At 46.1% G+C, this 22,978-nt stretch overlaps 1 protein-coding gene across 4 annotated transcripts in view; it reads right to left on the reverse strand.

Annotated features, from left to right (window-relative positions):
* The window catches only part of LOC138259312 (cytochrome P450 2B4-like), a 617,647-nt gene that overhangs the window by 464,444 nt on the left and 130,225 nt on the right, over nucleotides 1–22,978 (reverse strand). For all 4 annotated transcript variants that reach the window (XM_069206939.1, XM_069206936.1, XM_069206938.1 and 1 more), the window contains one exon: nucleotides 9,713–9,913. In XM_069206939.1, the coding sequence (XP_069063040.1) occupies nucleotides 9,713–9,901 (189 nt within the window). In that variant the 5' untranslated portion in view covers nucleotides 9,902–9,913. The remainder of the gene's footprint in view (nucleotides 1–9,712; nucleotides 9,914–22,978) is intronic.

The raw sequence follows: 22,978 nt of genomic DNA on the forward strand, positions 1-22,978 counted from the left end.
ATAACCTAGGGTAGGGATGCAAAACTTCCTGTTGGGGAAGGCTGTGCGGTTCCTGCAGTTCCCGTGGCTCCCCCCAGCACATTTCTGTCATTTGGTGGTGACCACCACACACCATAAACAAGTGATGTTTGGGCAAATTATGCAGCCAGGCCACACAGGGCATTATGGGGTGCTCCTTCAGGAGCGGTGAATTTTAGATGAGCGGCTTTCCTGCTAGTTCGGGGAGAGCCACTGTGGTGGTTTTCTTTGCTTTTCTGGATTTTCTTTTTGGCACCATGCTTGACTTTTTCTCAGGGTGTCCGGTCCCACCTGGGCACCCGCACCCTTTGCAGATGTTGGAGAGCAGCTCAGTGAGCTGACCCCCAGCTACTCTCGTGGGCTCACCGCCCAGCCAGCACCTTCACGTGCTGCAACAGGGCTGGCTCCTCACCTGGGTCAGCCTGCTCCAGTGTGCAGACACATGTGGTGCTGCGGCCTTCCTGGTTGCACAGGGGCGTGCAACATCACTCCAACTTCTTACTCAGGCCATTGTGGCACAAGGATGGAGTCCTGGGCCCCCTTTCACGTCTGTGGGGCAATGTTGCTTCCCCATTCCTGACTCTTAGTCAGGGCCCAGGAATGGGGTCCTGGGCCCCCGGGCAGCTTCATAGGGAAAGCTACAGCACTCTCTGACTTCTCTTTGTGTCTGGGACCCAGGGATGTGGATTCCAGGCCCACAGATAGCTTAGCGGGGGTGCAATGGCGCTCCCAGTCTTCAATTCCCTTTTCGGGGCAGCCTCCAGTCCCTGGCCCACCCCAGAGACAGAAATCAGGTATGGCGGCAAAGCCCCACGTGCTTTACCGCTGGAAAGAGGTCAAAGGTCGCCCACAACTTCTCCAGGGCATATCTCGGGTCCTGGTGAGCTGCTTTTGATGGTTCTGGTCTCCTATTGCTCCTGGTGGCGAGCCCTTGCCACCAGGAGCCCTTTCTTTAGGCCCCATGACCTCAAAGATTCACAACTTAAGACTCACTGGCTCCCTGTGCCAGACTTTCACTTGGTTGTCTCTCTGGGCAGTGCACCCTCCGTGTGCAGAAACCCAGTCCTTCCCCCAGCAGGTCCTCTGTCGGTTTAAGGGGACCAGATTCCCTTGTCCTGAGGTGTACCCCACTAGGCCTGGGGTCAATTAGAGGCACAGTCCTTGATCCAGTGGCCAGTGAGGGGTTCTTTCTTCCAATCGCCCATGGCGCCAGCCTCCAGTCCCTGCGTTTGGCAGAAAAGCACATTCAAGAGAGAGCTCTCTGCCCTGTGAAGGACCTTTGAAGCAGGGCGGGAGTGTCCAGCAGGGCTGCGCCTCTGACCTATCCTGATATGCCACATCACCTCTCCCCCTCTGTCCCAACCTCCCTGCACAGTCTTCTGTAATAGCTCAAAATGGCTTCACCCAGGAGTCACTTGTCATTTGTGCTCTGGGGGACTCAGCTCTACCCCTCGCTGACATCACTGCAGGGCCTTACCCCAGCAAATCACCAAAGGAGCACCCCTCTGGTTTGGCTCCAGAGGTCAGGACTCCCTCCTTTGTTGAGTGGCCTGGAAAAGGCGCTTTTTCTGGCACAGGATGACAGCTAGGTGATTGATGCAGAGCAATTCATCCAATTCCTTCCTCTTTCAAAGCTGACTTAAGCACTCTTAATTGCTTCCTTTGATGGATGAGGCCTTTGTTTATGCAGCTGTAAAGAAAAATAATTAACCCAAACCAGAAGGGTCACAAAAGGCCTGGGCACTGATCATAAGCTGAGGTAGAGAAATATGACATTCCTGGATTACCCATAGCTGTACAGATATACTTCTGGACCGCACAACAGTGTTTTTTTTCATACAAGTTACAATGTACACTGGTGCGACTCTGGAGTCTGTGGACCCTAGGGAACTGGAATTGAGCCTTTCCCATAGGAGTATAGTGGAGTGTCACTACAGTCAAGACAGTAAAGCACACTGACTTTTCCTACATATGTACACCCACATTTTAAGGCCTATTCCAGGTAACTATCCACCCTGCATAGTCCTTTCTGTGCCAGGCTACCTGTGTGAAGACCTAGAGCTGCGCACAACAGGAGTTTTTCCGCGTAGCCCTTGCACATGTGCACACATGGTCACATGTAACCCGCCATGTGCCTCTTAACCTTGCTGCACTACAACGGCCTTATCTAAAAAGACAGGCACTGGCGGTAAACACGCGCAGTCCATTTTACCATGGTTCACTGTGTATGAGTCACAGGTTATGTGGCTCCCTAACAATAAAACTTCAAAAAACAGATGATCAAAAAGCTATAAAATATGGGGGGATTGGATGGTCAGAACCACCTTCTGACACTCACTAGATATGGTGGGGATGCAGCTAGTGATCAACATGGAAACAAAACATTGCTTTCCATTCAGACATCAAACAACACAAGGAGCACTAGAAGACAATGTGCAAGTGAGTGAAGAAGGCAATGCAAGGCGAGCGACAGGTAGGTTGGTTGACTGCAAAGTGTTAGAGAACAGCACACAGTGCTCTAGACAAGAGGCTGACTCCAAAACACCACACTTCTACTCCAGCCTCATGTTTATTCAGTCCTAGTGAGGTATAAAATCGGCACAGCTGACAGTTCACCTATTACCCAGAATAGACTGTGACATACTGCTATTCTATTAGCTAGAGAATTGTGATGGGAACACCCTTGAGTGTCCACTCTCTTTATCTTCCATTGAGGCTAATGAGATGAGCAATCAGAAGAATCCCACAATGCTCTTGTTCCCTTAAGAAAATATCAAGGGCAGGGAAGAAGGATCACTAACCTTCTACACGGCCCCTGCAGATACAATCAACATTAAGAAACACTTCCCTTCTATTGCTGAAAATCTGTTAATGTTACATGAAAGATTGCAGACCATGTTTGAAACCATTCTGGGAAGATCCATTATTGAGGTTGGTAGTACCAAATGTGATTAGGGATGGAATGATGGAAAATGGTAATTTGCTGTGTCGTGCCCCTGTTGATGATATTGTCTTGGCTGTGAGTAAGGCTGGGTTGTTGAATGCAGTGATGGTGACTGATGGTGAAGATAGATTGGACAATGATTACTAACCATAATCAAAATAAGGGAGAATCTACAGTAGATACCTAGATCTATTACAGAGTGTTTTTGAAAGTATGCAGACATAGCTCAACAGAACAGGTTTGGGAAGCTGAAGGTCAGGCCTTTGTGCAGGGATGGCTGCCTATGGTACAGGATCAATTGTGTACTCTTGGTACCTGCTGCCAAACAAAGGGTCTGTCTGAGTCACTTACTGGCACCAACCACTGTGTGGAAGTACAACAATGGGTAAGGGGATTAAAAATATCCAAGTTAATGCCTTTGCAAATCTAACCATTTCTACTGATTGAAAAAGGGAGGGAAGAGTAGTAATGAATGGAATGAGGGATCAAGGTGGACACAGAAAGAATGGAGGTGGCTGAAATCAGGGATAAGAAAGAGCAAACATTCTCCTCATGAAGGTTCATGCTTTACTTGTAGTTGGCTAGGACAATAGAAACATGACTGCCCAAATTTGACATCAAATGTGACTTGACAGGATGAGCTTCCCAAATTAATTTAGAAAATACCAAATCATTATTCAAACTATTAGGCTAGCCCAAGAGGTTCCAACTGCCCAGTCTATATCTTGATAACAATTGATAAAAACTGTCTATATGTGAAATGTGAAATTAATGGTAAAACAACGTCTTGCCTTATTGAGCCTGGTGCTAACTGATTTGGTCTGAACTTTCTGAATTCCCCTATTTGCATCTCTCAGGCTTGTCCTTGGATGCAGTTAATATTCTCCACTATTACAGCCCCTATTCATATTACTGACCTCATTTCAACTACGTTAGGACCAATGCCTTATCAACATGTCTTCCTATTGTGTTCTACCTCTCCTTCAAATCTTTTTGGAAAATATTTGTTGTGCATATTGAGTTCTACTGTTTTCTGCACAAATTACAGTGTTTTTCTGAAGTTACACAAGAGTAATGAAAATTAAGTATTAGGCGTTTTATGTGAATCAGAAAATTGGGATGAAACAGAACCCTATGATGAATTGTTTAAACAAGAACTTTCAAAAGATGGAGGGTGTCTCTCCTCTGCAATCCAGCCAAAATTAAAATCCACCCTATGAAGAAACTACATAGAATGCCACAGTGTCCTTTGTTCCCAGAAGATTAAGCTCAAATTCAAACCATCATCATAGCTCTCATAAAACAATGTGTGTGTGTGTGCAACACCGCTATGCTCCATATAAAAAGTGTGTTTCCCACTTCATCCAAGATTAGAGACTCATTAACAATGTGGTTATACCTAGTTATTTTGTGGAATCCAATTGCCTTGAAACCCTCAGGGGTGATTTACTGCTCTTTATAAATCTTGATTGTTATGTAGACCTGTAACTGCTAAATAGTTTACAGTTATGTATGTTATGCCTTCTTTACCATTCCAACACAAGAAAAGAGAGTTTCTCTTTGAGGTCCAATTTCGTGGAGGCCAATTAATTTAGCGAAAACTCCCACAAGGCTTTAGAGTCTCTCTCCATTGTTCCCAAGCTCTTAAGAAATATCCCAATACCTTACCTTTTCCTGAAGGTTCTTTTCTGGTTCACTAGATAGATTTTTTGATACTTGCTTCTGTCACTCATCATCAATGTAAGGTTGATGGTTTTGGGAGAAACTGAAATGTTGCCTCCCACTGTTCTATATCTATGAAGTCTACACTGGTGGGCATCCGCCACATCAACCCTATCCATATATTACCATGGTTACAGTCTCCCAGGTATACACTTTCTAGTAGGATATTGCAAATAAAGGATAGAAGGCTTTGCTTCTTTGGTTAAACGTCTCCAGGATTATGTTAAAAAGGACACCCCAGAGTCCTTGAAATGGACTGTGGAGGCAAAGCAGGCATTTGTGAAAGTAAAGCAGGCATTGTCTATAGTCCCTGTCCTAGGGCTGCATGGCTATCCCAAGAGCTTTATGTTGTAATTTCATGAATGAAACTGGTACATTCTTTAACCATTAGTGTAAGACCATTGGGACGAAGAGACAACGATTTCAAACTATTCCTCCTTTCTTGATACTATGGCCACAGGGCTCCTGTCTTGTGTGTGGTCTGTGGCTCCTGCAGCCCACCTGGTAAAAGCCTTTGAAAGCCTCTGAGAATACTATCCTAGGCCCTACCCTGATAGTAACAGTTCCCCGTTCCTTTACTGTCCTCGTGCTCACTACGAAACCCTAAAACCTGTCCACTGCAAGATTGTCCCAGAATAAGATATTGGTACTCTTTCATATTGCTAGTTCATTGTCCTACACTGAACCCAGGACATTGAGTTTGGCGAAAAATGCTCTGAGCAGGCTTAAATATGTGGAGACAGGTCTTTAAGTTGGGTAAAAAAGTGGGGGCCTCTCTGAAAGGGAACATGTAAAATACATTTATGTATTTTCCACAGTCTGCCAATTGGTTGGTATTTTGGTTTCTCTCTCAGATGTTATTGCATCGAGAAATATAACACAACTGACATATACCTAAAACTAGTCAGTACTATTGACTTTGTCAGTGGTTGTCAGTTGTTTAGGATAAATGAGTAACAACAATAATGTATTATAAATATTTAACATTGGAAATGTTTTGATTCTGAAATAGTGAGGCTGCGCATTAAATATCACAGAGGCATGTTGAAGAAGTATTGGCCTTCAGTTATGCACCTTTTATGTTAGATAATGGATGCCCTTTTTCTCTGCACATTTCATCCATCTGTACATCTTCAAACTTATTTCTTTCCTCTTCAGCATCCTTTTTCACTCTCCCTCAAATGCTCCTCCTCGCATCTCCCTCACTTACCACCCCAAACATACTCTGCACTCACTCACATTTATTATTTCTTTTACTTTTGCCTTGTAAAAATATTTTGACAACTGTGTACCCCTTTCACACACACTTACAAAGAATCTCAATTCCAACTGTAATACATGACCATCGTTGTGTATGCTATGCAGAGAGGCCAATCCATTGACAGGCATTTTGCTTTGCCTTCAGCCTCAGCACCAGAGGACTCAATCAAAGACCCTGATAAACACCTAGCAGGACTCAAAGGATGGCCTGTACAAGAGTTATAGAATGCATAAAAAATATACAGAAACACAAATGATGAAACAGCTAACACTCTTAGGGAATCCAAGATTAAGTAAAACATTTGAAATAAAAAGAAAGTAAATCACTGACATGCATGTTTGTAAATCTATCCATGTTTTTCGCATTAATGTCAAAGGCATGAAGATAGGGAAGTTCTAATGCCATACTGCATGTAACTGCCTTTACTATGAACATGTATTTCTCTTTTTGTGCCTGACTCAGATATTTAGATCATCTTCGCAAGGGAGCAAAATCCCTGTTTGTGTTTTTGGATCAATTTTACAGACAAACAAATATAGCAGCTCCACTTCTAAAGAGGCCAGCGACCTGCGTTCATTACCTGGAGTGTCACAGTAGGGTAGGTTGGCATGACCAGCGGTGTCAGCACAATATACATAACACAAGATTAGTATTATAACATTTACCATTCCCGAGGACAAGGCGCCAAATTACACCTTCTTGAATCAAGCCCTACTGTGTGACAAATGGGAAACGTGGAATCTATGCCTATGAATGACGGATGTCTGGTATCAGGCAGGGATGCAGACTCCAACACCCAAAAAGGTGACACTGACAGTGTCTACAGTAGATACCACCATAGACTACAATTGCAATGAAGGGCTTTAGAAAGGTAAGCCCTGGGTTGTGCGTTACATTGACGGAAGTTCATTTACTGCCTGGCTTCCGTCTCATGCTTCAGAGCGAGGTGGGGCAGGCAACCTGGGACAGACAGCCAAGACTTAAATACCTCAATTTGTTTAGAAATACAATCATATCTCTAAATATAATGACCTATTTAATATTTTTGAGGTAAACATGTATACACTTCAAAGAGCCGCAGCCCCAAACCCCTAATGGACACTGTGACTTGTATCTCTTCCAGTATGATAAGAACTGCCATGTCTTCTAAAACGCCACAAAACGGTCCACAAACCAGCATAGAAGAGGCTTCCCCTTCATTGAGACAAATCACTGTTATTTCTGCAAACCTCTCAAAACTCACAGTACTAGACCTTTATGTCCTCCTGTTTTATCTATGCTTAACAGTGCCAAGACACAATGGGGGTCATTCTGACCCTGGCGGTCATCGACCGCCAGGGTCAACGACCACGGAAGCACCGCCAACCAGCTGGCGGTGCTTCCTTTGCTATTCCGACCGCTGCTGTAAAGCCGCGGTCGCCCAGCCGGGTCCGGCGGTTTCCCACCGGATTTCCCCCGGCTGGGAGAATCCTCCATGGCTACGCTGCTTGCAGCGCCGCCATGGGGATTGCGACCCCCTTCCCGCCAGCCTGTTTCTTGCGGTATTCACCGCCAGAAACAGGATGGCGGGAACAGGTGTCGTGGGGCCCCCTAACAGGGCCCCAGCAGGATTTTCACTGTCTGCTTTGCAGACAGTGAAAATCGCGATGGGTGCAACTGCACCCGTCGCACCCCTGCAACACCGCCGGCTCCATTCGGAGCCGGCTTCAATGTTGCAGGGCCTTTCCCGCTGGGCCGGCGGGAGCTCTTTTGGCGGTCGCCCGCCGGCCCAGCGGGAAAGTCGAAATGGCCCGCGGTCTTTCGACGGGGGTAGTTTGGCAGGCGGCAACCGCCGCCCGCCAAACTCAGAATGACCCCCAATGTACCTTGGCAGCCATGTGCTCTACAAATCTATTATTCATTTCTTCTTGCTAGTTTTCCAAGTCAAAACACAAAACAAATCTATACCAGCTTGACACATAGGGGACGTGGGAGGATCAGACCCTCACAATGACTCATGGATTCCATAATTACTCACTGATGACTTTCAGCAAACCCCTAGATTAGTTATAACTTCGGGATTAGCGTCAAAAAATAAGATGTACCTCACAGTACTTCATTACACCAAGAGAATGGGTATTTAGAATAGGAGAATCAGGACTATACAATGTCATTTATTTGGTATGCAATCTTGAAGAGTGACCCATATATTTCTAAACAGCCCAGGATCATCTTGAGGTTTCCAAAGACCTTCCAGTAGAGAACAGTAAGGGCCTGATTACAACTTTGGAGGAGGTGTTAATCCGTCCCAAAAGTGATGGTAAAGTGACGGATATACCACCAGCCGTATTACGAGTCCATTATATCCTATGGAACTCGTAATATGGCTGGTGCTATATCCGTCACATTTGGGACGGATTAACACCTCCTCCAAAGTTGTAATCAGGCCCTAAATGTCTTCTGCCAATGAAGCTTTGTAGCATGTGGAGCCAGAAGGCATTCATAGCCCATCCCTCCTGCAAATCCACTGGACCAAAACAGCATTTTCAGACAGACATTAAGTCAGCAGCAGGATCTGGTAAAAGATTATAGACCTGAGTACTTACAACCAGTTTATCAGGAGTGTCATGGCGTGTTGGCTATAAGTTGGAAGGCCTAAATACAGGGCATGGCCTGGCTGCAGTGGTTTCTTCAATGAACTAAAATTATACTAAGTAGAATGCTCATTAGAAGCAACCTCGAGGAGTGGCTGAAACTAAGCAAGCACTAAGGTAAAACACTAATGTGCGATGAATTACTTTCACGTCACCGAATACAGAAAGCAGCAGGCCTCAAACGTTTGCCTTGAAAATCAGTGTTTCGTGTTTGATGAGTTGTGCCATTTAGGGGGTCATTCTGACCCTGGTGGCCGGTGGCCGCCAGGGCCACCGACCACGGGAGCACCGCCAACAGGCTGGCGGTGCTCCCACGAGCATTCTGACCGCGGCGGTTCAGCCGCGGTCAGAAGCGGCAAGTCGGCGGGCTCCCGCCGACTTACCGCTGCTCGGGGGAATCCTTCATGGCGGCGGAGCGCGCTCCGCCGCCATGAGGATTCTGACAGCCCCTACCGCCATCCTGTTCACGGCACGGCAGGGGCCCCCGTAAGAGGGCCCCGCAAAGTATTTCAGTGTCTGCTTTGCTGACACTGAAATACGCGACAGGTGCAACTGCACCCGTCGCACCCCTGCAACTACGCCGGCTCAATTCTGAGCCGGCGTCCTCGTTGCAGGGGCATTTCCTCTGGGCCAGCGGGCGCTCTTTTGGAGAGCGCCCACCAGCCCAGAGGATATGTCTGAATGGCCGCCGCGGTCTTTTGACCGCGGTGCGGTCATTTGGCGGCGGTACTATGGCGGACGGCCTCCGCCGTCCGCCATAGTCAGAATCACCCCCTTAGTGTTTTCAATGTTACTTCATTGGGTGATGTTCCAAGGATTTGTGTTCCCCAAGAGAAATTTGCTTATCTTTAAATACTGATGTCCTGCATGAATATGGCGAAACAAAGTAAGAAAAACCCTCTTGTGAGAGAAAATAACAAAATAAAACCTCTTAATGAGAAAGTAATACCTTAGGGCCAGATGTAGCAAGCAGTTTTGCCCATTCTGTGTCTATGGGAAAATGTGTTCGTACATATGGCCCTTAGTTCCTAGAGAGGAGGCATTTCCGCCAGATCCGTATTCATTATATTAACGGAGCTGCTGTGAATTGTCCCCTTTCTGGCAATTCACAGAACAGTTCACTCAGCCTCTTACCTCTATGAATGTTTCGTACAGCAGGTGAGGTTTAATTTTCCTCAGCGTGCCGAAGAAGGGTAGAGGGGTAGGTCCGGGTGGCAGACGTTGTCTCTTCTGATGGGTTTTCCAGATAGTGAGAAGAAGGCACCCCAAAAAGATGCAGAAACACAAGGCCACTGTGGAGGTTAAATCCATCCTTTGCTTCATGGGTTATGGCACCTATAAGAGATGAACGATCAAGTAGATTAGAGTGACACCCTATTGCCTTTATCCCTCGCTCACACCATAACAGGACCCAGCATTTCTTTACCGCTCTCACCAAGGGAGTTGCCAGAAAAATGAAATACCCCCCACTTGAAACATACCTATAATCAGACAACATTCGAAGTGAGCAAAAGCGACCTACCTAAGAAGAGCTCCTTCCACCCTCCATCTATCCACTTATTTATCCTTTCATCTATTTAGCCATCCATCTGTCCATACTTCATCATTACATATACCCACCCATTGCCTTATCCAGTCATTTTTTCACCCATATACACTAAAATATATTCATGTATCCGTCTGTCTTTTAACCATCCATCACTCTTTTTCACCTGTGCATTTTTTAATACTCCTATCCATTCACACTTTTGCCAGTCAGTCTTTTCGCTTTTCCATCCAGTCAATCACCCTTTCGTCCTACCTTTTATCTTTCTTCCATCTTTCTCTTCGCATTTCATTCCTTTCTGTTACCCATCCTTTCTCCTTCTATTCTTTTTCCCTTTGTATCTACCCATCTTTTTTTATATCAGCCTTAATTTTCTGACATATCTTTCCCTCTCATGTTAATTTGTTTTCTAAGGTATGCCTCTCTGCGTTTTCTACTACTTAACTTGTTTTCTTTATGTATTTCCTTCCCTGTGCATGCGAGCTAAAAGCTCACAAACCTATTTCATTTATTTCATAAAGTGCTATTTATCGTCATTTTGTCTGCAGACCTGCAGGCTCTTAAACAAAAATAATGTTTATGTGGACCCAGTCGTCAACCTTATCAGGCCCAATGGGAGCCCCAAGTGGGGGGGCTCCCTACGCCCATGCCTCTCACTGTGCCCACACAGTTCATTTGCACATCATTAAGTGCTATCTGAAATTGTACAGAAAGCATGGACTATAAATGCCTGCAGAATCAATGGGTTTTCCAGAATAATATGCAGAATCCTTTAATTCAGTGTGCTTTGGTAAAATTACCACCCGTCATAATTAAAGGGCAGAGCCAGGAGATGAATAGTATAGTTATAATTTTTAATGAGCTTTCCAGCGTAAAACCGGGCAAACAAAACAAAGAAAAATCTCATACTCTGCAATGTCATCCATTAAATCGTCAATTAAAAGGTTTGATATAAAACCAATATCAGCTTCACACACTTCATGTATTAATCTGCCTATGAGGGTAACTTTGACCTTGTATGGGAGTGGAACTAATCTCCTAGCTTCCCTTAACTTCAGCCAGTAGCAACCATTAACAACAAAATAACTACCTTCCCGAAAAAAATATTGGAGAAAAGTTGAACTATAAAACATATCTAATCTCATGTCCAGGGCTAATCAATCCAGTTTCTCCTGTTTCTTTGCACCTGACAACACAAGTTAAATTGTTATCTTTATTGCTATAAAATTGGCGTACACTGGATACACTGGGGTAAGGGATATGACTTCATCCTGGAGACTGTGCAGCTCGAACCTCTTATCACCACTACTGGCGAACAGAGTCGAAGGCGTCTTGATTCCCTTGGCAGATACTGTGGGGGTTATGGGAGGCACAGGAGACATTCCCGCTATCCAACATAACGGTACCTCTTTTTAGGTCGTACCTTAGCCAAGACCTTTTGATTTAAAAACAATATATGAATAGTATACTTAATTAAAGAGGCTTTCAACAAGCTGCCTTCATTCATTGGTCTGTTAGTGTGTCATTCATGTTTTACGTCTGCCCATTACATCATAGGCCATGGGGCAGGAGTTCAGCCCACTTCAGATACTGAGTAACTTCACTTTGAGAGACTCCATGCTGTTCTTTCACAAGGTGCACATCCGCACGCAAGGTAGTTCTTTTCACTGCCACTGTTTTTGCTTTTAATTTATTGCTCTGGTGTTGCCTTTGTGTCTGATATGATAGCAGGATTCTTTCTACCTGCTCTTCCATGGGGAGCACAGGGCACATTCTAGCTTTATCATTTCCCATCTCATACTAATGGTGGTATAAATTCCCTTTGGAGTGGACTCCTTCTATTTCTCAACATACCGAATTCCATTTAAAACTGATTTCATGAAGTTGTCCTTTTTAGGTTGAGCATAACACCGCACAAGCACTGCTTTTCGGATGTGTTATCTATTTGGGCTTTTAGCCACGCCCACCTCATGCCCATCACTATCGCTCGTTCATGAGCTTGCCCTTCAAAAATTCTTTGTTATCATTGGTAAATGCTTTACCTGTTTCCCTCCTTGTTACATGGCTAATTGCATGTTTGCCAGTATGTTTGACTATGAGTGAACTTCTTATTCCTTTTGTGTCTCTCCTTCGCACTCATGGCGTGGCACTTTGAATCTCCTCGCTTATGTGAAACTATTTTACTTTTCATTTTCAATTTATGTGGCAAGAAAAGTCCGGTTATGAGTTTACAACGTTAACAGCTCTAACCCGGGCATATGCAAGACTCAATGCATTGTAAATGCTTGTTTTAGTATGCGTACAATTAAGTGTTTTTCCAACTGCACTCCTGTATGTTATTCTAAAAGGTATTTCAGTTGAGTGCTACAATTATATTTGTAAAGGAGTTTAGTTAATATGTCCTGTTTGCTTGCCTTTCTAGTTTGCTTTCAGTGCTCTTCTATTCCAACCCATTTAGTCTGTATGCCCTGCTTGTATGGCTTTCTAGTGTGCTTTCAGTCTTTCAGTGGTCTCGTATGTCCTGCTTGTATAGATATTTAACTTTAATATTCAGAATTTTAACTCTGCCATAAATTCCATTTTCTTGTGCTATCTATCTATCTCTGTTCATTGGCTTTGTAACTCTGTCAATCTACCTTTGCAACCCCATCTGTCTGTCTGTCCATCTACCTTTACAACCCTATCCATCTTTCTTTGCAACTCTATCTATGTTTGCAATTCTGTATGTCTGTGCAAGCCTTTCTGTCTGTGTAAGCCTGTCTTTCTGATGGTGCAAGCCTCTCTGTCTACCTAAGGCTCTTTGTCTATCTGTGCAAGCTTCTCTGTCTGCCTAAGGCTCTCTGCCTATCTGTGCAAGTCTATCTGTCTGAGCAAGCCCTGTTGTCTGTTTGTCCGTGCAAGTGTCTCTTTCTGTCTCTCTATGCCACCCTGTATTTGCATGCCTCTAACTATTTGTCTGTGCAGGCTTCTCTGCTTGCAAGAAACTTAAAAACAAATTACAAAAACGCATTAGCAAAGCATTAGCAAAGGCAAGAGGCTGACAGCCAACGGAAACCAATTGCTTTTTAGGTCTGGTTTTAGCCAAGATGTTTTGGTTTTTCTACAGTTGTGTGCATAGCATAGTTACCTTTAGGGGTTTGTGGACAGGCTCCATCCATTAGTCTGTTGTGTCATTCACGTTTCTATACAGCCACTGCAGCATGCATAATGGAGCAATGGGTTAGACCACTACACTTCATCCACTGGCTGAATGCACACTGAGTTACAGCATGCAGCCTTTTCACAAGGAAACATACAAAAACATGATGAAAGGAATGCTTGAATCAATCTCAGTCAATTATAATTACTTGGGCTGCTTCCTAGTGCATCTTTATGTCATACATGCCAAAAGACCTGATTTTAAAGTTCCCACTTTCCTCTTTTAAAATTTTGGCATGCATGTTATTCTGCACAACAAGCCACCTCCGGCTGGACCCGGCCATACACAAATCAGTCTTGACCCTGCACCAATGGGAACATCCCAGCCCTAAATACAATGCCTAGGCTTCCTTGAAACAGAACACAAGCAAACCAGGACTGATGTTTCCCTGATTAGGGTTCATCAGCCAGATATAACTTTCACAAGGAACACAGCCACACACAAAGTAGTCCTATTTGGCATCAGGGACTAGTAGGGTAATGTGTGCTTTTTTATAACCAAAAAATATTTTTTGGCTTTAGACAATTGTTTTCTTTAGATGGCCTGGCTGCTTGCCCAACAATTCTGTTTTGCACAATCTATGACAGAACAAAACTAGAATTACAAAGCCAAAACGTTGGCAGACAAGGCTTTACCAATGCTTGTTTTAAACCATTGAGACATGTCAGAATGCTAAAGGAAGGGAAACCTGCATAAAATGCATAGGAAGATGCAAGGTCAACTTTCTTCAATCAATCAATAAAATATTCTTAGAGTGTGCTTCTCACCCGTAGGGTCTCAAGGCACTGAGGAGTATGTCCCCAGGGTTCAGTTGAACAGCCAGGTCTTGAGGTCCTTCCTGAGTTGAGGTAGCGATGGTGACTGCCTGAGGTGAAGAGGTAAGGTGTTCCAACCTTTTTGAAAGATCTTCCTCCAGCGGAGGACTTCTTAATGTGGGGTATGGGTACGTTGGCGAGTGACTGCTTGGATGAGCGAGATGGCCAACCAAACACACATGCAAACTGAAGGGAATGCACACTGCAATCCCCCTTGTCCCCATCACCCCCCATGGCCATGCCCCTTTAACAATGAAACGATAATAAACACAGTTTATTATTGTTTCGTTGATAAAGGTTTGCAACTGCTTGCAGGGAGGGGTGACACTCCTCCACCATAACAGAGGAGCCACCGCTGATCATCTTACAGCTTGGGCATATCCAACTGAACGTTTAAGTTGTGGTACCACGCAGGATAATACATTGTACCTAGCTGCAATCTACAGTCTAGGGTGATTTAACCCTAGAATAGCACAGAGTATCAAATTCAAAGCTATGAAAATTATCTTTGAACTTTTTTCCTCATCTGCACCAGAACCCAACACATACGTTTTAGTGAAGGAGAGCTAGTTGCACTTTTCAGTATTTATCTAGGAGGTGAGGAGAGTTTAGGAAATCATTCTCAGCAGGGAATTTCCATAGACCAACCTTTATAGAATTAGAATTGCTTCTATAACGCAAACGGGGCCTGAAAGTCTTGTTTAAAGACAGGGTCTGGAATGAGTTGCTTGACACCTCATAGGAGTTTGAGCTGAAATTGTGTTGTTGAAGAAGTAGGTGTTATCAGCAATTAAGTCAGGTTTTTAGACACTCTACATTGTTTGAGTTGCTGATGATTACCGTAATTCTTTCTTCAAACAAATGTTTAGCTGGTGTGTGGCAGTTGGGACAAGGAAATCAAGGGGAATTGCCTTTTTGTTGAATTTACTGTTAGAGAAGTCATCCAAAAGTATATCTGTTTGAGGATTTGGGAAACCAGAACAATATCTACTGTGGATGAGGTTTTCAAACTGGGATTAAGAATGGAGACAAGTTACATGTAAATATTAAGTAGTGTGGGTAAGAGCATGAAGTCTTTAGAAACTCCTTTTTGTAGTTTTATTTGTTGTGCTGGAGATAGAGTTGTCTATTTGGATTCACTGACATAAGTTTTCCAAAAAACAAAATCATTCAAAATAAGAATTTCTTAATTTAGGCTTATTCTTACCTTATGTTTATTCAGGATTGAGGAGTAATATACCATGTTGAAGGCCGCTGATAAATCTAATAGGATGTGCAGGATTGCTGTTTCAGTGCTGTGTTCTGATCTAATTTGAAGTTTATGCAGTAGATCACATTCTCGTAGGTGTTAGGTGGAGTTTGAGTTGTGAATCTATGAAGTTTTCCAGCACTCTCCTCAGAATGGTAAATTTGAAATTGGGCTGAAGTTGTTTTTTAAGTATGTTTGCAAATGCACTTGTTATGGGATTTTGTACAACTTGCAATTTACACAAATTATCTTGGGAAGTATCATCAAATAATTAATGTAATTAATCTGTTTTTGCCTTAAAAAGGGGTCTGGCAATCTCAGCATGATCCTGCTCCTCCATTAGGTAGGAAATATTTTTCATTGGTTTCAGATAATAGTTTAAGTGTGCCACACTTGTGTCTATCTGATTATCCATAGATAGGCGGTCATCAAAGATCATTCTTAAGATTATATACTTGTATTTGTTTTCACTTTCCTTCTTACTTAATTTAATAGAGTTTAAAATACTCTAACAATTTTTAAACAAGCACCTGATCCTAGCCATGAGGAACTCCATCTTAGAATCCATTGAGACTCAATTAGCTATTCATCTAAGTGTGGATAGTTAAACTTACCTCTTCTGTGTTTTTATAGTCTTCATCAGAGTTCTTAGGCAAATGAAATATAACCAGAGCATTGCCAGTAAAATTCTGAAAATCAGTATCAATAAATATCAAGCCCTGATGGAGAGCCTGTCCATAAATATTGAGTAATGATAGAAGCAAACGGGTCCCTTCAAGTATTTAATATGTAACAGTGGTCAAGGGTGTCAAACACTGATGAAAGATCCAGAAACATAGAGTGGCATCTCTCCTAGCCAAAATGTTAAGAATGTCTTTTGAATGGCAATAACTGCATTTTCAGCAGCCCAACAAGGAAAGAGGTACGACGGCTACATCCCAAAACTGTCATTTTGCTACAAATATGATGACAGCTGAACTGCTACTAACAAAGACAAGGGCAACATTATGGGGGTCATTATGACCCTGGCGGAAGGCGGAGAACCGGCGGTAAGACCGCCAACAGGCTGGCGGTCTTACTTCATGGAATTATGACCATGGTGGTTACCACCATGGTCATCCGCCGGTTCTCCGTTCCGCCCGCCGGGATGGAGACCTGTATCTCCAGCCCGGCAGCCGTCACTATACCGCTGCCGGTATTTTGACCCGGCTTATCACCGTGGATTTCCAGGGGTTTGAACCGCCATTAAATCCATGGCAGTAAGCACTATCAGTGCCAGGAAATTCCTTGCCTGGCACTGATAGGAGTCTCCCCCACCCCTCACCCCCACCCGACTCCCTCCCGTACCCCCGCCACCCCTGCCACCCCACAAAGGTGGCAGGGCCCCCCCTCCCCACCCCGACCCCCAACATCACATCACCCATACCCACACGACACGCACGCAGGCACCACCTAGACACTCACATGCACACAATCCGAAATACATGCCTACATCCACACACACAGTCAGACACGCACACCCACATACAAACATACACGCACACATCCATACAGACATACCCACAGACATACACGCACTCATTCCCATACACACAACACCCCCGCAAGCATACACTCACTCACACCCGCCCTCTACATACACACACGCACACCACCATGCACCCACACAACACCCCCCCACCCCCCTACCCTCATGGACGATCGACTTACCTGGTCCGACGATCCTCCGGGAGGGGACGGGAGCCATGGGGGCAGCTCCGCCGACACCACACCGCCAACAGAACACCGCCATGGCGAATCACAGGACGTGATTCACTTGGCGGTGTTCTGTTGGCGTGGAGGTGGAGCAACCTCCACTTCCCCGCCTCCCGCCAGTATGGCTGTTGACGACTCTCCGTCCGTAAAAGGACGGAGAGCTGCCAACGGTCATAATAGGCCGAGCGGCAAACCGCCACCACTGGCGGTCTTCCGCACAGAGGTCCCTCGGCGGTCTTTCCAAAAGACCACCGAGGTCAAAATTACCCCCTATATGCCTTAAAGGAAGCTGGGTCAAGCAAAATCAGAGACAATGATTCATTAAGGACTCATTCTAAAACGTTCATTCATTCCAACAATTTAAGGTAAATTAGCTCCCAATGTAATAAGGGTGACAAGCCAGGCATTTACAAGGATCTCTCTTTTTTTAATCAAAATTAGAGACACTATGATAAGAACTCAGCAAGTGCAGTGCTCAGTGCCCTCAGGTGATCACACGGTGAGACATGAGTTCAGCCCCTTAGTTAATCAATAAAAACCTTTATCGACAGTCACCTCCACCATGATCCCAAAGTAATCCTGCATAGTACTGTGCCAGTCAGCCAACAAGCTTTACATTGCACCTTTGCAAGAAGGGTCTTTAAACACTTTGTGAGCTGGCCCTCCCATTAATTTTATTTACAAGGAAATATCTTTTAGTTTCTAGGATATCTTTCCTATATACCCTCCATGAAACAACCTCAACTGCATCCTGGTCAACACCCGATCCGTCCACAGGCACGCCATCGAACTGTGGAACCTCATCGACTCTACAAACCCGGACATCGCCTTCCTCACCGAGACCTGGATGAACCCCTCCTCGGCACCCGACATCACCATAGCCATCCCCGACGGCTACAAAATCATCAGGAAAGACCGCACCAACCGCACCGGAGGAGGCATCGCCATCGCCCACAAGAGCTCCATCCGCATCGCTACCTACACCGACGACTCACTCCCCGACGCCGAGCACCTCCACTTCTCAATCCACAGCGACCCCAAGACCACCCTCAGAGGCACCCTCATATACAGACCACCAGGACCACGCACAAAGTTCAGCGAAGACATCGCAGACTTCATCAGCCCACACGCACTCCCGTCCACCGACTACATCCTCCTAGGGGACCTCAACTTCCACCTGGAGAACCGCACCGACAACAACACCACTGCCTTATTGGACAACCTCGCCAACCTGGGACTGAAACAACTAGTCAACACCCCCACCCACTATGCCGGACACACGCTCGACCCCATCTTCTCCTCCAGCAAACACATCTCTTTCCGCCACACTACCGAACTCTCCTGGACAGACCACAGCTGTGTCCACTTCAGCTTCAAGAAGACCAACGTACACCACCACGCCCAACAACCACCAAGAAGACAGTGGAACCGAATCTCCACGGAACAACTCGCATCAACCCTCTCTCAGAACCCACCCACCAGCACTACAGACCCCAACGAAGCCGCCAACAACCTCACGAGCTGGATCTCAGACTGCGCCAACCTCCTGGCCCCCCTGAAGACCCAAGCAAACAAAAACAGCCACAAGAAAAACTCCTGGTTCACCCCCGACCTCAAGGACTCCAAAAAAGAATGCCGCACCCTCGAGAAGACTTGGCGCCTCAACCAGACCGACGAGAACATGTCTGCTCTCAAAAACGCCACCCGCAAACACCACCAACTCCTCCGCGCCGCACGAAAATCAGCCTCCAGAACAGACTAGACAACAACGCCCACAACAGCAAGGAACTATTTGGCATCGTCAAAGAGCTCTCCAACCCCGAAAACAACTCCATCCCTCCCTCACAGGACCTCTGCGACTCCCTCGCAGCCTTCTTCCACCACAAGATCACCGACATCTACAACAGCTTCACCACAACCAACACGAGCCCTCCACCGGAACCCGCCACCGACAACACCACCATCCACACCTGGAACCCAACCACCACCGAGGAAACCACCTGCGTCATGAATTCCATCCACTCAGGATCACCATCCGACCCCTGCCCGCACCACATCTTCAACAAAGCCGACAACATCATCGCACCCCACCTCCGAGACGTCATCAACACATCTTTTACCACCGCCACCTTCCCGGAGAACTGGAAACACGCCGAACTGAACGCCCTCCTAAAGAAACCAACAGCAGACCCCACCGAACTCAAAAACTTCCGGCCCATCTCGCTCCTACCATTCCCCGCCAAAGTGATTGAGAAAATCGTCAACGCGCAACTCACCACCGCCCTGGAAACCAACGACTCACTCGACCCCTCACAGTTCGGCTTCAGAGCTAACCACAGCACCGAGACCGCCCTCATCGCAGCCACGGACGACATCAGATCCCTGACCGACAAAGGAGAAACCGTGGCCCTCATATTCCTGGACCTCTCTGCAGCATTCGACACGGTCTGCCACCGTACCCTGATATGTCGCCTCAGCAACGCCGGCATCAGAGGCAAGGCCCTGGAATGGATCATCTCCTTCCTCTCCGGAAGAACTCAGGGAGTCCGCCACCCCCCCTTCAGATCCACAGCTACGGAGATCATCTGCGGCATCCCCCAGGGATCCTCCCTCAGCCCCACCCTCTTCAACATCTACATGACCCCCCTGGCGAACATCGCACGTAAACACGGACTCGACCTCATATCCTACGCAGACGACACCCAGCTCATCCTATCCCTCACCAACAACCCCACCTCAGCAAGAACCAGAATACACGAAGGCATGAAGGAAGTAGCGAACTGGATGACAGACAGCCGGCTTAAACTGAACACAGAGAAGACGGAGGTCCTCATCCTCGGCCCTACACCCACCGCCTGGGACGACTCCTGGTGGCCCCCCGCCCTAGGCAGCAATCCCCAACCCACCGACCACGCACGCAACCTCGGCTTCATCCTGGACTCATCCCTCTCCATGACCAGACAGGTCAACGTGGTGACCTCGGCATGCTTCAACACTCTCCGCATGCTCCGCAAGGTCTTCCGCTGGATCCCCCTGATACCAGGAAGACCGTCACCCACGACCTCGTCACCAGTCGCTTGGACTATGGGAACACTCTGTACGCCGGCATCACCATCAAGCTGCAGAGGAAACTTCAACGAATCCAGAACGCGGCCTCACGACTCATCCTGAACATACCCCGCCACCACCACATCTCCGGACACCTGAAGAAACTCCACTGGCTCCCAGTCAACAAGAGGATCACCTTCAGACTCCTCACCCACGCACACAAAGCCCTGCACAACCTCAGACCAAAACTCATCAACCACCGCGTCTCCTTCTACACTCCTCCTCGCACCCTACGCTCGACCGGACAAGCCCTGGCAGCCGTACCTCGCATTCGCAAAGCCACCGCCGGAGGCAGGTCTTTCTCTTACCTAGCAGCGAAGACCTGGAACTCTCTTCCCAGCTACCTTCGCGCCATACAAGACCACCTCCCCTTCAGAAGGCAGCTCAAGACCTGGCTCTTCGAGCACTGACCCCCCCCCCCCCAGCGCCTTGGGACCCTTACGGGTGAGTAGCGCGCTTTATAAATGCAATTGATTGATTGATTGAATGCCAAGTTCATTCTCTAGAGCTTGGAATCTAAAGCATTTTTATTCCAAGATTATTTGAATCTTTTACTTTTTGTTTTTAAATGTTTAAGTATTGCTGGAGCATTTTCATCCTTCAGAGGAATCAATGCCCTTCGAGGTTGATGAATCTTTGGACACCGGACAGGGTGTAGTAGAACCATTAACACATTTTCAGTACTAACCCAATTAAGTTGCACACCATGACCACCATGGCCACAGAAGTAAAACTCCAGTCAGGAATAGAGTTAAGGGATTTATTACAAACTCAAGCTCAAAGTCAAGTAGATAATTCACAAGACCAGATTATAGAACTACATAATCATTGAGGGTTGCCCAAGGCGACGAAATAAGTTCTAGCGAACTAGCATTAACAAAACTAAGCATTCAAGACGAACAATAAATATGATCTGCAAGAACATCTATGATACAGAAATCAAGCGTTGCTCAGGTTTAGCAATCATCAGTCAATTTAAAAATTATTTTGCTGGGCACAGGTTAACCCTACATTTGGCCAAATCAAAGAAATATATGTGTGGGGCAGAATACGTATCAGCAAAAGACAAAAAGTACAAAAATATTTTGGAAAAAGATGATCTCGGAGTGCAAGCTACTAGCTAAGGTGGACAAAAGGTAAGTAAAAAGGGAAAGAGTCAGCATGTCAGAACCTCGATCAAGAGTCTTCTGAAAGGGATGGAAGAAATTTTTAAAGTCTCAAAGGAGCATCTCAATGTGGCAAAGGCAGAGAGGAAGATACTTCTTTAAGGGGCACAGCTTACTGGATTCTTCATCAGCAGGGATCTAGAACTCTGGAGATCTGACAGCATCTGGCCAAAGTCCAAATGGCCATCGATATATCGAAGTTCATAAAGCATTCACATTCACCAAAGTTATCAGTCCAATTTACGTTGAAGGGGCAGCATCCAATAAAAATCGATCACACAACTCCAATCTGCAACATCTTTTCCCAAGTCTGTCATGGTAACATCTTTCATCCATGTAGCTCCACACAATGTTCAAACATTTCAATCAATCAATCAAGGTTGTTGTAAAGCATGGCTAATCACCCATTTGGGTCTCAAGGTGCTGGGGAGCCTGAGAGGGGTGAGGGGGAAGAAAGGGGGCAGACTGCAGCTCAGTCGAAGCACTAATTGGGTGGTTCAGTCGAACAGCCAGGTCTTGAGGTCCTTCCTGAATTGAGGGGAGACTTGCTGAGATGAAAAGGAAGAGAGTTTCAAGTCTTTGTGGCGAGGTAGGAGAAGGATCCAAGAGTTTCTGGTCTTGCAAATCTGTGGAATTGCGGCCAGAGCCAGGTGAGTGGGATAGAGTTGTCTGGTGGGCGTGTAGAAGGTGTGGCGGGTCCGATGTTGTGGAGGGCTTTGTAGGTATGCGTGAGGAGCTTGTAGGTGATCCTTTTGGTGAACGGGAGCCAATGTAGGACTCTCAGGTGCCTGGAGATGTGGCTGCGATGAGGGATGTCCAATGTGAATCTAGCGGTGGTGTTTTGGAATATTTGCATCTTCTTTTGGAGCTTCTGGGTGGTACCTGCATAGAGTGCATTGCCATATTCGAGCTAGCTGCTGACGAGCTCCTGGGAGACTTTTCTTCTGGATGTTATGGGGATCCATTTGAAGATCTTTCGGAGCAGGAGAATCATATGGAAGCAGGAGGACTAGACGGCGTTGACTTGGTGGTTCATAGAGTGCGAGGAGTCAAGGAGGATGCTGAGGTTATGTGCGTGGTTGGTCGGTGAGGGGGGCTCTGAGTGCTACAGGCCCCAGAAGTTCTCCAGACACAGGGGATGGTGCCCAAAATGAGGACTTTCATCTTATCTGAGTTGAGCTTGAGGCAGCTGTCTTTCATCCAGATGTGACTGCCTTCATCCCATTGTAGAAAGTGGTCTTTGCAACTGCAGGGTCATCAGTGAGGGAAAGGATCAGCTGAGTGTTGTCAGCGTAGGAGACAATGTTGAGCTACAGTTTCTAACAATGTCTGCTAGCAGGGCCATGGAGATGTTGAAGAGGGTGGGGTTCAGGGAGGAACCTTGAGGGATGCCGCAGTTGATCTCTGTAGGTTCGGATGTGATCAGTGGGAGCCTGACTCTCTAGGTATGGCTGGTAAGGAAGGAGAGGGTCCATTTCAGGGCTTTGCCATGGATGCCAGCGTTGTGGAGTCTTGCGCAGAGGGTGGGGTGGGAGACAGTGTTGAAGGTAGCCGAGTGGTCC

This window comes from Pleurodeles waltl, chromosome 9, assembly GCF_031143425.1.
Source record: "Pleurodeles waltl isolate 20211129_DDA chromosome 9, aPleWal1.hap1.20221129, whole genome shotgun sequence".
Classification (NCBI taxonomy): Eukaryota; Metazoa; Chordata; class Amphibia; order Caudata; family Salamandridae; genus Pleurodeles; species Pleurodeles waltl.